Consider the following 15,981-nt stretch of genomic DNA (forward strand, 5'->3'; position numbering starts at 1 on the left):
TGCCCTGAAAAATATTTGTATTTGTATATGTATCAGAAAACTGTCACTCAAAAATGCGCTTAATTCTTTAAGCCGTTCACAACGCAGACAACTTAAATATACATGACTATCTGACAATAGGAAACCGTATTTGATAAGAATATTACACCATAGATATAAATGTGTCAGCTTTTACAAAGTTGACCATTAGTTTTTTTTTACAATATCATAGTTTATGTGGATAGCAATTTACTTTTCATATAGAAATCATAAAGATATAGTGCCAGTAAAGTGAGGAAAAATGCAGATTTTGAAATTGACAGAAAATGATAATGACAGAGAACAACAGTTAAGGAACAACCATTTGATTTCTAGGGTGGGGTAGGGGGCGGCGGCTAGGATCAAATTTTGTGTCCTGGACTTTTTACGGTATAATTTCTGTCCTGACTTTTCAACCAGATCTTAACTTTTTTCTACCACTTGCATCCTGCCTGTATATTTTATCCAATTGTATATCTTGGATTTTTTTAACCATGCATCATTCTTCTGCCTCTTTATTTCAAATTTGGTCCTACCTCTCCCCTTAAAAATCAAATGGTGCTCCCTAGCCGAAAAATATGATTCAAAGTTTTTATATAAAAGGCAATATCATAAGTTTTAATTTTGTTACAAATCGACTAAGAAGGAATACTTTGATATCTTGAAAGAATACACAGACACAAAAATTCACGTAAAATTCATGCGTATCGAGCTTCACGTGAAGGTTCTTTTATGTGAATTTCATAAAATTTACTTGCCCAATTCGAGTGAAAAAATGTGAGAATTCGTATGAAATTGATGTGAAATTATTTTGCCTGTGCCAAGATATCCTCTTTATTAGGAAGAAACATTGTGGTACAAAATGAACATCAATGTTCCACAAAAATTAAGTAATAATAATTACAATGGAATAAAAAAAAGACAAAATTGCTATATGCTATATATTTCTATGCTTATGGGGTTTGAAAAGATAAATGGTATATAAATTTCTCGACTACTTCATTCTCCTTATAATTGCAAAACTTTTTATGGGTTTTGAAAAGACAACGAGACGTACTCAGCACGTACGTTGTAGGAGGTAGCCATTTTTGGAGATCAAATTAGTTCGCATTGAACTGCAATGACTAGCTATCCCACAAACGTCATATACACCTTACAAGAAGTAACTTTAAAGTACACACAATGACATAAAATCATAGAAATGACTTCGCATTTGTGCCTCTCGTTGTGTAGTCAGTATTACATTTCATAATTGAAACCACCACGCGAATAAGTCATTAACGCAGTGACAAAGCATTGAAACCAACTGGTGTCACCACAACTATTTTCAGAATTGCCAAAATGCGTAACAATCTAAATTGGATATACAATGCGAAAACATTTAACGTAATGGGTAATACGTTAGAAGGTTTGTAGATATTATCATCAAGAACATGGCATATTTTGTAACATATTTCGAAAAAATAATTTACTTTGTAAAATTGAAAATATATACATATATACACCAATAAAGGATCGAGTCAATTAAGGAAAACATTTATCAAGTAAAACATTAACGACACTTGTACCTTAAATATATTAAAGTCTTTGTAAAACTATGGACATATGTGTAGATTCATTGACACTGCAGACATAAATAAACAGCAACATCCTTTGGCCATGCCGTGATGATCCAGCTATTTGTAAACGATTATAAAAGTATCTATAATTCGCGTTTTTGCTATACAAGTGTGCTTACGTACAATAGATAATATCATAGCAATTTATAAAGCGAATTATTTTTCATTGTGTGATAATTAAAAAGAAAGTGAAAATAATATTGTCAAAAATACGTCAATCATGTCTATTTCTTATTTGTTTACATACCATTTATATGAGGAACTGCACTATTAAACGTTTCTTATATTTACTGAATATTACATGTCAAAATCTGTATCACATGCGGTATCAACCCGGGACTCCTATATCATCCTAAGGCTATCAGTTCATTATAATATATATGGTTCGTGAAGGGTGTGACATATGTCTGATAGTGTGGTATAAGGTATGCGATATAGGGTATGCTATATAGGTCTAGAGGTGTGATACAGGGTATCCGATAGAGATATAGGGTTTGAACAAACACTTATAATACATATACAAAGAAGGCATATTTTAGTCTAAGTATATGATATATACATATAATGTAATAGTGAGGCGAATTATCACACACAACATTGTGAAACTCATTTTACACCCATTTTCAGCATTCGACATTTAAATTGACCTTTTTTTTAAATCCGAAAATCCATGATTTCGCCTTCTACTATTATGACAGTGTTGAACTCTGACGGTTTTCCAAGTGGGAAATTAAAGTAAAAACTGTGAATCGATGTTGAGAACCTAAACCTTCAAAATCTAACTGGCGATTGGACTGCTATGTTGACGATTGAAGCATTCTCTCGAGCAAAATGTGGATTTTTGTGTGTTTCCAAATTCTAACTGGTTTGGAGGTATAACGATTGAATATAGTTGCACTAATCGCACCGAGGGGGTTATAAAAGCAAAAGTACCTTCTCTTAATATTGTGATGATAACCTACATTTAAAGAACAAGGAAATTAAAGCTTATTGTTATTATATTAATATATCTCGTCTCAGATAATACAATTAATCACAAACAGATAATATTTCATTTAAAATACAATATCATAAATGTCACATTTTGGTGCTTTAAGGAAATGCTAGCAGATTGATTAGGGATTACAAAACATCAGTTACTCTACATTGATTCGTCACAAGGCATAATAAATGATTACAAAATGCAGAAATAGGTTAAATCTATAAAGTAGCCGAACTAGGTTACATGTATATCAAAATGAGAGAGTAAGCCAAATAAAGTAAATTGAGTTTGTAGACGAACTTTTAGAAACCTCCAAAATTGACAAAACTCATGATATAGAATTATATGTAACTAGAAAAGACTGGGTCTACAAATGGCCGAACTTACATATGGTTGAAATTGGCTGTATTTCTTAGGTAGCCAACCAATGCAATGTTTTAACCCATGATTGTATCTTTCAGATACCTAACCAAACTAAATTATGTCTTAAAACTTGTTTGCGCTTTTTATGTAGTAGTAAAATTATGCGTTTAATAACCACATATTATTTAAATTGCTGTATCTGAGCATACGTGTAACCGAAAAGGAAGTATCTACTGGGTATCTATCCTCACAATGTCAGGGCACCTTATGTTCGTGATCCCACAGGACACATAAGCCCTGAGATTATGAGGATGTTTGGTATCTTGATATCTGAACTAGGTTATGATACAGAATTAGGTGTTCTGATTTTTTTAGCAGTTGTACTAAGTTGTACTACCAGTAATTGGAAGTAGGAAAACGTTTTACATAATACGTAAGTACAGAAAATTAACCCCACTTAAACAAGAAATAGACCCTAGTTGTGCAGGGGGAAATTACAATACAAATTTCTTTTAATAAAAATCAATGACAAATTTTCTAGCGCAATATATAAACAAACAAAAAAACACTTTCGTCATGGCGACTTTTCACGGCTATTCATTCATAATTTCCAGAGTCATAGTTATTCTGCACTTTAGAATAAATATGAAAATTCATATTTTATGTATCATTGTTGTGAACAATTGCAGGGTCCTATTATATTGTTAACCCCTGTCAAACATACGCGGAACAATACAAAAGCGCTTGAAAAGTTGATTTTTTCCACCATTAAACTATTTCTAATAATGAAACGGTGTACTAGTCAATCACTGCTGACACTGACATGATGACTAACGACTATTGTTGTCCTTTATATCGTGTGTCTATTTCAGAATTTAAAAGGTCGGTCCTGAAAAAAGTATGTTGCCGCAAACATGAATGACGATTTCCGGCAACGGTATACATGTTGAATGGCAAAACAAATCTTGAAGTCGAAGAGCGTGGGTGCTTTGTTTTAATAATTGGTGGAAAGTAATGCTCTATTCAAGAGGAACTTCCGGAAACAGCAAATCAGCAAAATAAAACTACCCCATGCAGTTTTGTATGACGCAATAAAAATTGGCTTCATTGAAAAACGTGTTCACAAATGTGCGTTTCTGAAAATTTAATACCAAAAATATGATTTAAGCAAGTAGTATCAACAAAGACCACCAACAAAAGAGAAAAACACAACTTAGAGACTCAAAGATTAGAATAGTTTATACTAAAACACAAATGGATGTTAAAAAAAAATAAGATAAAAAAAATGACGAAGTTCCTTTACATAGTAAGACCCCTTAAAGTAATATAACCAGACCACCTATTTGTTTTGGATATACCCTTTTTTTATTAACTATGTAGTACACCCAATAACTCAAAAATAGTTATTAAAGCAAAGAACTTAAGAAATATTTGAGTTCAGCCATACTTAAGGAGAAGTATTTGAACAACAACTTGTATCATTTCTGCTGATATGAAAATATGAAATGAATTGTGAATGAGATTAAGGGAAATGAATGGAAATAGAGACAGTGTAAAATATATGTCGTATTCAATCACTTGGACAAGCCAGACCTTTTAGACTGCACGATTTTGCAATCCACGTAAATCATGAAAAGCAAAAAAGTAAAACATGGCGAATGTCACATGAAGACTAATCCGTACCTTGTGACTCATCATTCTATTGAGCTAAGATCAGTCACTTTGATGGTTATCAGCAAAAGATGACAAGGGAAAGTTAAGATACCGATCGGAGCTGTGGGCAAAAACAGTTTGATCCTGTTAACAAAGTGGGTGGTTCTACATGTTGACGAAATCCAATGACAATTTCCATTCATGTAAAGTCTTAATCAGCTTAAATGCTTAGTCCTTTTACGCTAAATTTGGTAAACCAGCTTTCTAACATTACACAATTGTAATTTTCGGCTGATCATTGGTCTTCTGTCTAATCTTCCAGATAAACATACGGTATGCGTAAGGTCAATAAAAAAACAGACAGTGTAAGTATAGGCTGTATACACAATATGATAATCAAAACAAGATAAAGCAATGAAATATTTATAACGTAAAAGTGGTTGCTCGAAGGTAAGCTCGGCATCCCACAAATTTTACGATTTTGGAATGTGATTAAAGTCCAACAAAAAATATACATTTATTTTATTTCCTGTGCAAGGTTAATATAATATTGAAACAGACCATAGGAGTCAAATTACAGAATTTTGCAAATAACACAAAAACAGTTGGGTTTAGCTAAAATCTGGCAGGGAGTAAAACTGTTGAACCTCTTGTTAAATCGCGTGAACTATTCAATACTTTGACTATTTCTCATTGACTACAGAGTGTTTGTGTAAAAATTCAGAGTTACCGGATAAGTTTGAACAAAGGTCAAATATCACACAAAGTATTTCGAATGAGTTCAGATAATCTCAAGCTTTTTACAGTTTGTTATTATAATTAATTTCTTCTTCTGGGCATTAGCAAAATATCGAAGCCTAAGAACAATAGCAAAATTCAGACAACAGAATAACATATAATTAAATATAAGACAGCGTACAAAAAACTAAGCATTCCCTACCCCACAAAAAAAAAACAAAAAAAAAACAAAAAAAAAAAAAAAAAACGAACGAACGAACGAACGAAAATTGGGAATGATATCTGGTGCTTCGGAATGGCAAGTATATTCTGCTCCACCGGCACACCTTTCACATTGCAAGTTGGTAAAATCCCCTAAGTGTTAGTTCGGTGATTTGTAAACCCGGTCAGATCTGAAATCTTACTGAAAATATCTTGTCTCTGGGAGTAATGTACCTGGGTTAAATGATAATTTTGATACACCATAAGCAAAACAGTATATCTAAAAAGGCGGAAGGTTGAACACAGATACAAGTCGAAGCTCATCCTTCAATTTTTTTCACGTAATGACATAACTTCGAATGTAGTACACATTTTGAGTGATTTGCTTCATACGCCAAACAGCTGTTGGAGTTACTGGGTAGCTATTGCATTAATGTAGAATTACATAACTTCCTGAGAAGATTATTTGTGTAAACAATGGTGACGAGAAGTAAATATAAAGCATTATAAAAAGCAGCGGTACAGTTCATTCATAAATATTTTCCTACAATTATTGTCACATGATTGTCTCTTCGAGCATGCCACAAAGTTGACAGACAGCTGTATAACAGAATCAGTAAAACTGAGGATGACAAATACTGTAACGTTCCTAATATCGGTTTTATTTCATCTCTGAAATAACGACTTGCATAATATCCAAAAGTTCCGTTGATCTTAAGTTTATAATTAGTTACATGTACACACTTACATGACAACTTGAAACTTGACTTAATTTGAAATTGACTTATATTAGTATATGACTTGTATGTTGGTCCCCACCTTCGACTGAATTTGATCTGCAATCTAGTTTTAATTGTTACACTTAGTTTCGGAGAAAGAAAAAAATACCAGGAGAATCGACAATCTTACAAGCTTAATCTGAGAATAAGATGAATGGTGACTGCATATATTATAATGTCTGAATTTTATATGGACTTGTACTTAACAGACAATTATAATGTTCTCACCAAGATGATAAAAATCAAAAGGAAGTATGTCATTATTTCAATATATTTCAATACACGAAAACCAAACAATCACGAAAAGAAAATATTATATTTTGTAAATGAAAATACATGTGAATGAAATTCTACAAATCCGTTACCTATTGTCAACTTTGCTTATTTTATTGAAAAGATTAACAAACGAATGCATTGTATGTTGAATGAATGTATCGTCAATCTATAACAAAAGTCTAGAGATATACAAGAAGGGAAGAATAATGGGACATTTAAAGCATATGGTGTACCCCCATCTTATTTAACGGTTGCCTTCCTACCAAATAGTCAGCCGTCAATAAAAATCCTAATTATACTAATCTACAAGGAAGATACTAGCATTTCTCGTCAAATTAATGTAATTCCTATAATTACACGAAGTTTCCGGCAGGCTGAAAATGGCTGTCAAGCCCCGAGACGTAAATTTTTGACAAGATTTGCAAAAAAAAACCTCTGCATGCTACATTAGTACACCTGAATCATGGTGTAGTACGTGTTTGAACATCAGAAACCGTGTTCGATCTTCATTTTCTCTGTCTGTTTACATCACTGCCTTCTGCTAAAACATGTTATAAAGGAATGTAGGCAGTGACATATCCAGGTGCTTCTGATTGCTATACATATGTAACTGTCTGTTATGATCTTGTATAAGAATTTCTTAAATAACACTCTTTATTTATGCATTAAAATGTTAAAAAGTGCAAATCGTTAGAGTCTGGAATTTTTGATGATTCTAAAATCGCTTTTAGCTTTTGTTTCGACATCTGGTCTGGTTGTAACAAGTGGTTACTTAAATGTCTTCGTAAGATTTTAGAGATTCTTCCAAGTTCTATGTTCTTGCAGACAAAATTTGTGTCAGATATAATCCCTAATAGCTCGCCAAGTCCATCGTTTTGAATACTTATTTAATATTAATTTGAGGTCGTGTACCCATGGCTTCCAAATAATAACATGCTTTTCAGTCAGTTAAAGATACGTTTATATAGTATACAGTGCCACCTTTCGTTATAGTTGTCTGCCGCTTCAGTGTATATTGAAAGTGTTATATCTGATAACTCGACCATACTGTGCAAAATATTTAGTCAAAACATAGTTCAGTTTATTTGGGTTTTACCGTATTTAATAAATCAATAGAAAATCATTGGCCTCTTGAACTAAAGTGCAGTTTTAGCAAACATTTTGTATCGTATATGTACTGAATGCCTTAAATACAAATTTGTGAGTGCTGAAATTATCATAGCGGACATATTTCAACTTTAAAATGGGTGCATCATGAATTGTACCATTGACAAAATAGCACTGTTCATGGGTAGAGACACACACCCTAAATCAATATTTACAGATAATTGGTTTTTAAAGATGGTCATTTATAGCATTGTGAAGAATGCACTTTGTATTAACCAGAGAAGCTTACAACAAAGAATATACAAGATAATGATATATCTTGTCTTTATTGTATTTGCTTCTCAAAATTTTCTGTAACTGATCATTAAGTTAAACGTGAAAAGTCTTTTTGATTGTATATCACAAGGAAACACACCCTATTTAGTTCAACTATGTAACTTAAGATTAATTAAGTTTCTTGATGATTCTGCTTCATGAATGATATAAAGGCACGAGGGACTATAGGTTTGAGGGTAGGTGTTGATCTAAAATGTATTTTAACACTAAGAGTGTCACTTTGTAATAATGATGATCTTTACTCATCGATAGAAATTCCAAAAAAAATAATACTTGTTTGATGAAGAATTTGCATATTGCAATAAAAGATCCTTCGAAATAATTATCATTATTTAATTGTTGCAAACATAACAACAAATTCTTTGATACACATAAATACGTTTCCATAACTACCAAGGCGAAGAATAGGATTTTGACTCGGCATTATTCATCTTTGGGCCATAATCATAGATCATACCACAATGTTTGTAATACAGATGTAGAAAAGAAAAAAAAAACCTCTTATATTATGCCACCAGTATGCAAGAAAGGTAAGTCCAAGACGTTATGTATGATTAACTTACAGTTCAAGAGAACAGTTTTCTGGTTGTTCCATCCTTTTGCCGTGGGTAAGATATTCCAGAAGCTGCGTTGGATCAACAGTCGGATATGGGGTCCCTCCAAGGGTCACAATTTCAAACAAAACAACCCCATATGACCATCTGAAGAAAAAAAAACACAGCAAATGTATTCTATGTTTAAAAGAGCATACAATACCAGTTTTCCTATTACTGCGCTAGCTTGTTTTAACTAATTCAATCTACAACGAAGTTACAATTTGAGAAAAAAAAAATAACGTACTTACATACAGCTCAGGAAAAGAATGATATTACTTCATTAATCGTTGGTTTATAAATCTCATACCTTTTGTCAATACTTGTCTCATCGGAATGAGACAGATGTCAACGAAAGATGCAAAATACGTTATTCTAAAGTCCGACGCCAAAGGGAAAATACATAATATAGTATAGTCAATGTAACGGAGACAGAAATAGTAAGCGACTTACTTTTACAAAACTAAAAGTAAATCAGTTATTACCACTAAGATATCCCCGATAAAGAATAACATGAACAAAATGGTCATGTTTTGAGTCAGGTATAAAAATATAAAGGGAAAAAAAAAAACAAAAAAACAAAAAAACAAAGACCGACGATCGATCGCACATAAGGGGGAAGACAACATATTAGGATAAGATATAACGATATAAAAAGGCAACATTATGTGAAATAAAAATTCATGGGAAGCACAATGTACGTTAATGAACTATTCCAAACGTGGCCATTTTGGTCCTTACATTTTAATGAAGCGTAACTATTTAGATCACCAATTTAGGTTGTTTACTGGCACATCATTGAGTGCAAATCGTTTCAAAACGTAAATATCAAGCAAAATAAAACAAAGTACAACACGATATCGATAAATGCCTTGGTCATCTGTCTCAATTTTAGAAATTTACAATGATCGATTAAGGTGTAGGTGTATAAACCGAAGGTAAAAGTAGACATCCTTGCCGTATTCCATCACCTTAATTAAAGATGTAAATCATTAAGAGAATGGTTTGCTGGAATCCATTCATAAAACTTGACATTGAAGAAAGTTAATAGTAAATGTACCCTTGACTTACAAAAGTGTCAGACGCGTCCTTAAAATTACTTATATTTTTATATCGTTTTTCCTTTTACAATAATTATCCGGTTTGTGTCGAAAAACAGGGAATGGCATTGGTAATTTGTCTAGAAAGACATTCAGGTAATGTCCTCTTACAAATGAAAAGTGTCAAAAAGGATAATCGTGGCGGACTGTCTTCAGATTTCACATATCATATCCTAAAAGTAAAAACATGTGTATCGGAATGAACATTAAAGTTGAAAGATAAATGTATAACTCGGGCTACTCCAATACTATTGTCAAAATCCAACTTAAAACAAATCAAAAAAAAAAAAAAAATGCATACATCCTATCTGTGAATGTCTCTCGAATCTTATGAAACTATTATGACTCGGGCACAAGAAATGATCATTTCGATTTTCAGTTTAACTTTTATCTTAGATGGACGGGGCTATTCATTATTAATTTTATGCGTGTTTGAATTTTCATATCACAAATTATTTCAGACCTTGCCGAAACTATGCAGACTTTGTGTATCGTGCTATTCTTCTTACCGCAGACTTTTGGGGTAGTGTTATGTTGCTGCAAGATTAAAATCATTACTACAAAAATCATGAACCCTTCGATCGTTATGGTGTATCAATCTGCACCACGAGAACCGATTGGTTCCTCGTGTCATAGTTTATCTTTACTCTTTTGTCTGTTTCTGACGTGACATTTTATAGCAGCTTGGCTGGTATTTCTAGGCAAGACCCACGAAATAAGGCTAGCTACAATAATGTCCGACACACTCTGTCCAGGAATCTAGCAACATAGAGGTCGCATAAAACAAAGAAAAAAAAACAACAAAAAAAAAACAACAAAAAAACAAAAAACAAAAGAACGCCATGCGTGATTCACACATACGTAATAAAACGACGATTACAAGTCACGTGAAGAACATGGCGCCATGATCGAATATCATACAATAATAAATTATGCCAATACCACCTCGATAGGATTGCATCATATGATATAAAAACATGCCTTTTGAATATAGCCTTGAAATGAAAATCTTATCAGATAAACCCATTACTAATTCGACCAAAAACTTGTTTAATAGAATGTATTTGATATTAAAAGGACACTATAATACACACCGTAAGTTGGATATTCTATAAAATATAGACGCCAAGCAAAAAAAAAAATGTAAATTCTAAGTTTCAAACGTGCTGTTGGAAATGGTATGTAGAATCACTTAAAAATCATTTAAAATTAAGCAAACACATTGCGTGTATTAATATGATTCCAAATATAAAGCAAATTATGATTCTTTGGTCTAGCTCGTACCGTGTCATTACTGTTTGCTATAGCTTTAACGATCTGAACAATATCTCATTCACAAAATCTTATTTCTGTCTTTCAGATGACTAGAAAACACCATTCATTTTAATACAGTTGACGTACGTAAATATATACCTAATATCATTTTGATAATTTACATTATATAATTAAACATCTGTCGATAACATTTCAATAAAATGTAATTTCACGAAGTTGCACTTTTTGATCCTAAAGGTTATTTACAAATACGTTTTATAATAGGTCTCGTTTTCAAGAGTTACCATTCTCTTGTATCGCGTATGCTTATTATACGATTATGTTTTGAAAAAGGTTACTTTAAAAGAAACAAATTTTGATAGTTTTCGTTTGAGATTTTCCATTCCAATGGATTTCTTAATACTCATGATATAATACAAATGGTTTTGAAAAAGATCAATGCTCAATTTGAGAAGGTTCCCCATTCTATCAGTTTTCTGCAGGTGTTGAGAATAAATATAAGCATACAAATGTTCTTTATACGGTTAAATACCTGCCTGAAAAGTAAATGTTGTAAGCAGTTTATCTGGTAAGTTAAAGGAATGACGAGGATTACAAAGAAAATAATATAGAAGGTGGAGAATCATGTTATAAACGAGACATAGTTGCGCAGCAATAGATTGGCGGGAAAAACACCTAACTACCCCTTAATGTGGGCAACCGAACTGGAGGATGGCATTTCCAGTATTTTAACAGGTGCGCTAAACACAGCTGACATTAGATGATTTTCTCCAAAATAATGCATTACTTATAAGATAAACTACTAAAGAACAAAGGCATTACGAGCTGAATGTTTGTACAAACTAGAATAATTGCTTTGGAATAGGAAAGTTTGTCATGGGTAGAAATATTACGGTCCAAAAGGCTAATTCTTTTGTAAACTCTGAGAGATACGTTAAAATAAATTCACTTAAATCTCGGTAAATATTGATGCCAATCTCAAAGTAATTTGAAACCAAAATTTAAAAAAAGAAGATCTAAACACAATTAAGTCAAAAATAAATTGTGTCTTAACGACTCGGGTCTATCATTTATTAAAGCATTTATATTTCATAATAAAAATGTAAATATTGAATAATAACAATTTAATAGTAAAATCCATTTAGCCCATACAATGATAACAAATTAAGTATATAATGAATTCAAAATATGTACCCATTTATCTAGTAACGTATCAAGAACTAATTCTAAATCCAAACAGTGTCAAAGCCACCGTAAAGAAGATTAAGACATTCAAAGTTAACATTAAATAAGTGAATAATTACTAAAGAATGTTATAGTTTACATTTAGTCATGGTAGTAATCTTAGTTTCTCCTGAATCTGAATCACAAAGAAGCTTTGATATTATTAGTCGTTGTAGATAGGGTCTTTAATAGCGTTGACCGATGAATTAAAGGTTCTTATATGGATGGAAACTCTTCCAAGGCTAAACTGAGTGTCTCTTTAATTCATAAAGCAATTACACTTTAATATGCAACATACACTTTTTCATTAAAAAGAATGCAAAATGTGAAGAAGACAGTTTCGCGACTGTTATTTTTTGCTTGTTTGGAATATTGATCATATATTCATAGTACTTCGGAACTTAAAACCAAATCTTTTGTAAAAGATGGATAAACTTACGACTTCAATATTCCCATTTTAAACTATACATGTAAAATTGCGACTATTACTTCAATTTTATAAAAATACGGCTCGGCGGCTTACATTGATCCAACCGGACTAGAGTATGTTGCTCATAGATATAAGTCGCCACAATGATTTGATTGGTCGATATCGACTGTCCATTATCAATAGAAACTAGAAATTAACACTCATTTACTTGGAAACCCTTATTCCCATTTGATAACACACACCTTTTGACCTTCAAATATCTTAAATATGAGATTATCATAAATAAGAGATGCACAATGGGAATATGTTATGCAAATTTCGAGAAAATTTTATAAATTCCATTCAGTGGTATTGGGGGGAGTAACTGATAAGAGATGGCTACCCCTCTACGTTATAGAAAGAAGGAAGGAAGGAAGGACGGCACGACGGATACCACTGTAACTATCCCCATATTTTGCAAGTGGGGGTTTATAAAACAACCTCAATCTATCTTAAATATTCCCTCTTTAACCAGAACGAGTTTTATCGAGCAGCACGTTGGATATCTTGGAAGAAGCAAGAACTGCTGAAGCTTAAGTCTTACTTCAGATCATCCCGGTTTCTTGTAGTATTGGAACTGTTATTTTTTTCTGTGTTCACATTTTAGTTCATTTGTGTTGAACAATTTGTTCTTCGTGTGGTATACTTTTGGTGTTTCCGACAATATTTTATCCACGAGTTTCCCTTGTTTGTTGCTTCTTCTTTGTTGACACATTTAACGAGTTTTATCCCAATTTTATCATGAAACTCGCAACGTCACTCGGTTCTTCCTTTAATAAAAGGAAAAACTTCAGTATAAAAGGCCCGTAGACGTAGGAACCTTACGTTATTTTCTTCGTGACAATTCAGTATAAACAACTACAGCGTTTTCATAGACCAGTGGACTTTTATTAGACCGCAGACCTTCTTTCCACTACATGAATTGAGCTTAACAAGATACTTTTCAAACAAGTTTTACAAACACGCAAAAAACCCAGACGTCTAGTAAATATTTCTATTTCAAAAGATCAATTATCAAAGATATCATTTATTCCTCGATATCACATCTTGATAAGGCAAAAGGGAAGGATTATATGTATATGGTAAAGTGATCTATCTGTATATTAATGCAACATTACAGAGTTATTTTAATTCTCGGTGGATAAATATTTATCAAATAGATGGCAGATCTGATCATGCGGCAAATTGAATAGGACAGGAGTGAGGCTTTTTACTTACTTTGCCAACACTTCAGTTTTACAGCTTGCATTGGGATTAGCTATATTTTGAAGTTAGTAGGCATTTTAAGCAGTTGATCAAAAAGGTCATAAGTGTATCTTCATAGTAATTTAAGTTTTCCGTTTGAAGTGTGGTGCAGGAGAATGTAGATAGCACTTTGCATGTTTAATTTAGTAAAATAGAGACCAAATCTTAATTCTTTATCACTTGTATTCAAAACAGCTGTTATATCGGTTAAAGTTCTAACCTTGCAAATGTATCTCAAAATAAATACATCAATGGAGTGACAACTACATGTATCCCAGAGACATAAGATGTTAATGAAAAATTCTCTCTGTACTTATATCTAATAAGTCATTTCACGGCCGTTACTTTAAAAGAAATGGGATTTGGACGTAGATTTGAATAGTGACCAAGTTCAGGAAAACCTATTACATATTCCACAATTGCAAATTGAATTGAATGCAAAAGAAAACTATGCATTGGATGGAAGCTAATCGGAATTGAAGATTAAGAGTCTGTCTATCGATGAAGCAACAACGTATCATTGCATGTTCCTCGATGATGTACGGACACACCGACGATGTCCGGACACATCATGACGATGTTTTGACTGACCGACGATGTTTGCATGCACATACCACGACAAATGCGTAGAGCATGCTCAATATACACTTTCACAAGGAAAGCTCTTTTTTTCTACCCAAGCCCTATCTCGAGGAAGTATATTTCACGCATGCTCATCAACTTAACACGAAAGGGTATGTTTTCTATGAATGACTATCGTAGCTTTGTACTTTAAAAAGCAGGAAATTAGAAGATTTGTGGTTAAAATTCTAAAAGTAACACAGGTTAATTATAATTTTATGCACGTCACATTTTTCTTCCATCTATAAACTGTCCCTTGCATGTATATGAACATCTTCATGAACACATCTGCTTTCAAAAATAGTTTCATAAAACAGTTTGAATGGCAAAGTGGGAAAAGTCTATGTTTCAGAAGAATGAATGTGACTTAAAGTGTTAAATCCTCTCTTTAAATAAAATAAGCACCCAAATGGTGACTAAAAAAAAGGAAAAAAAAGGGACAATACTCAGAGTTTTCGATCGAGATTTGAGAAAGAAAATTATTTATGGCTTTGAAAGAATATCTTAATATTATATTTATATTACAATTCACATAAAAAAATTAAAAATATATATATTCCAAAATTTTCACAAAATATTTGCAAGTTCAAAGATAAGAAAAATATGTCTGGTCTTTTTTCCTTGAAATGTAAAATTTGAAAAGAAAGTATCCACATTCTAAACTTCTTCCTATCATTTCTAGTAATTTTCATTCTTCTTGTATTTGCTATGTTAAACAAAAATATATCTTTGAGTTGATTTTAAAAATCGAAGTCACCATTTTGTTTAAATCGTAATCCAAAAGAACAAGGAGAAAGTAATGATACTGCCGGTCTAGATTAATATTTCTAGGAATGTTTCCGTTCATTTAAGGATTTAAAAAAAAAAAATTTGACCAAGTTATATTAAAAAAAATTTACAATAAAATTTCTAATAGCTTCTAGTCAAAATTAAGATTTGTTCCTTCATCAAAACCTTATATTGACCAAACTTTACGACAAACGTGATGACTTTACGTTCAGAATTGTCAAATTTCCTTTCATCTGTGGCAACAACCCTTCGTCTCCTGCGTATGGAGTGTTCATATCACAACTCATACGTTATACCAGAGCTTGCCGAAACTACGCAGACTTTTTGTATCGCGCTAGAACTCTAACAAATAGGCTTTTGGAACAGGGTTATGTTGCTACAAGATTGAAGTCATCACTGCAGAAGACGCCTACCTTACCGGTGCACCTGGTCTATGGTCCCAGTTTTTAGTGGAATCCGAGTTGCTCATTTACTTTTTTACTTTGTATGTATGATTTTAGTTACTTTATGTTCTTTGTTGTGTATGTCTGTTTTCCATGTCTGGTCTTTGTCGTTGGATTACATTCTGTTGATTACCTCTATAAACTTGGTTC

At 32.4% G+C, this 15,981-nt stretch overlaps 1 protein-coding gene across 1 annotated transcript in view; it reads right to left on the bottom strand.

The window, feature by feature from the left end:
• LOC148625258 (uncharacterized) overlaps window positions 1–15,981 on the bottom strand; it is a 61,988-nt gene that overhangs the window by 2,563 nt on the left and 43,444 nt on the right. Inside the window, exon 24 of the mRNA XM_088568698.1 lies at window positions 8,636–8,773. Coding sequence (XP_088424824.1) covers window positions 8,636–8,773 — 138 coding nt within the window. The remainder of the gene's footprint in view (window positions 1–8,635; window positions 8,774–15,981) is intronic.

The sequence above is a fragment of the Perna viridis genome, chromosome 2 (genome assembly GCF_037379345.1).
Source record: "Perna viridis isolate PV_CMFRI_1.1 ecotype Kerala chromosome 2, ASM3737934v1, whole genome shotgun sequence".
Taxonomy (NCBI): Eukaryota; Metazoa; Mollusca; class Bivalvia; order Mytilida; family Mytilidae; genus Perna; species Perna viridis.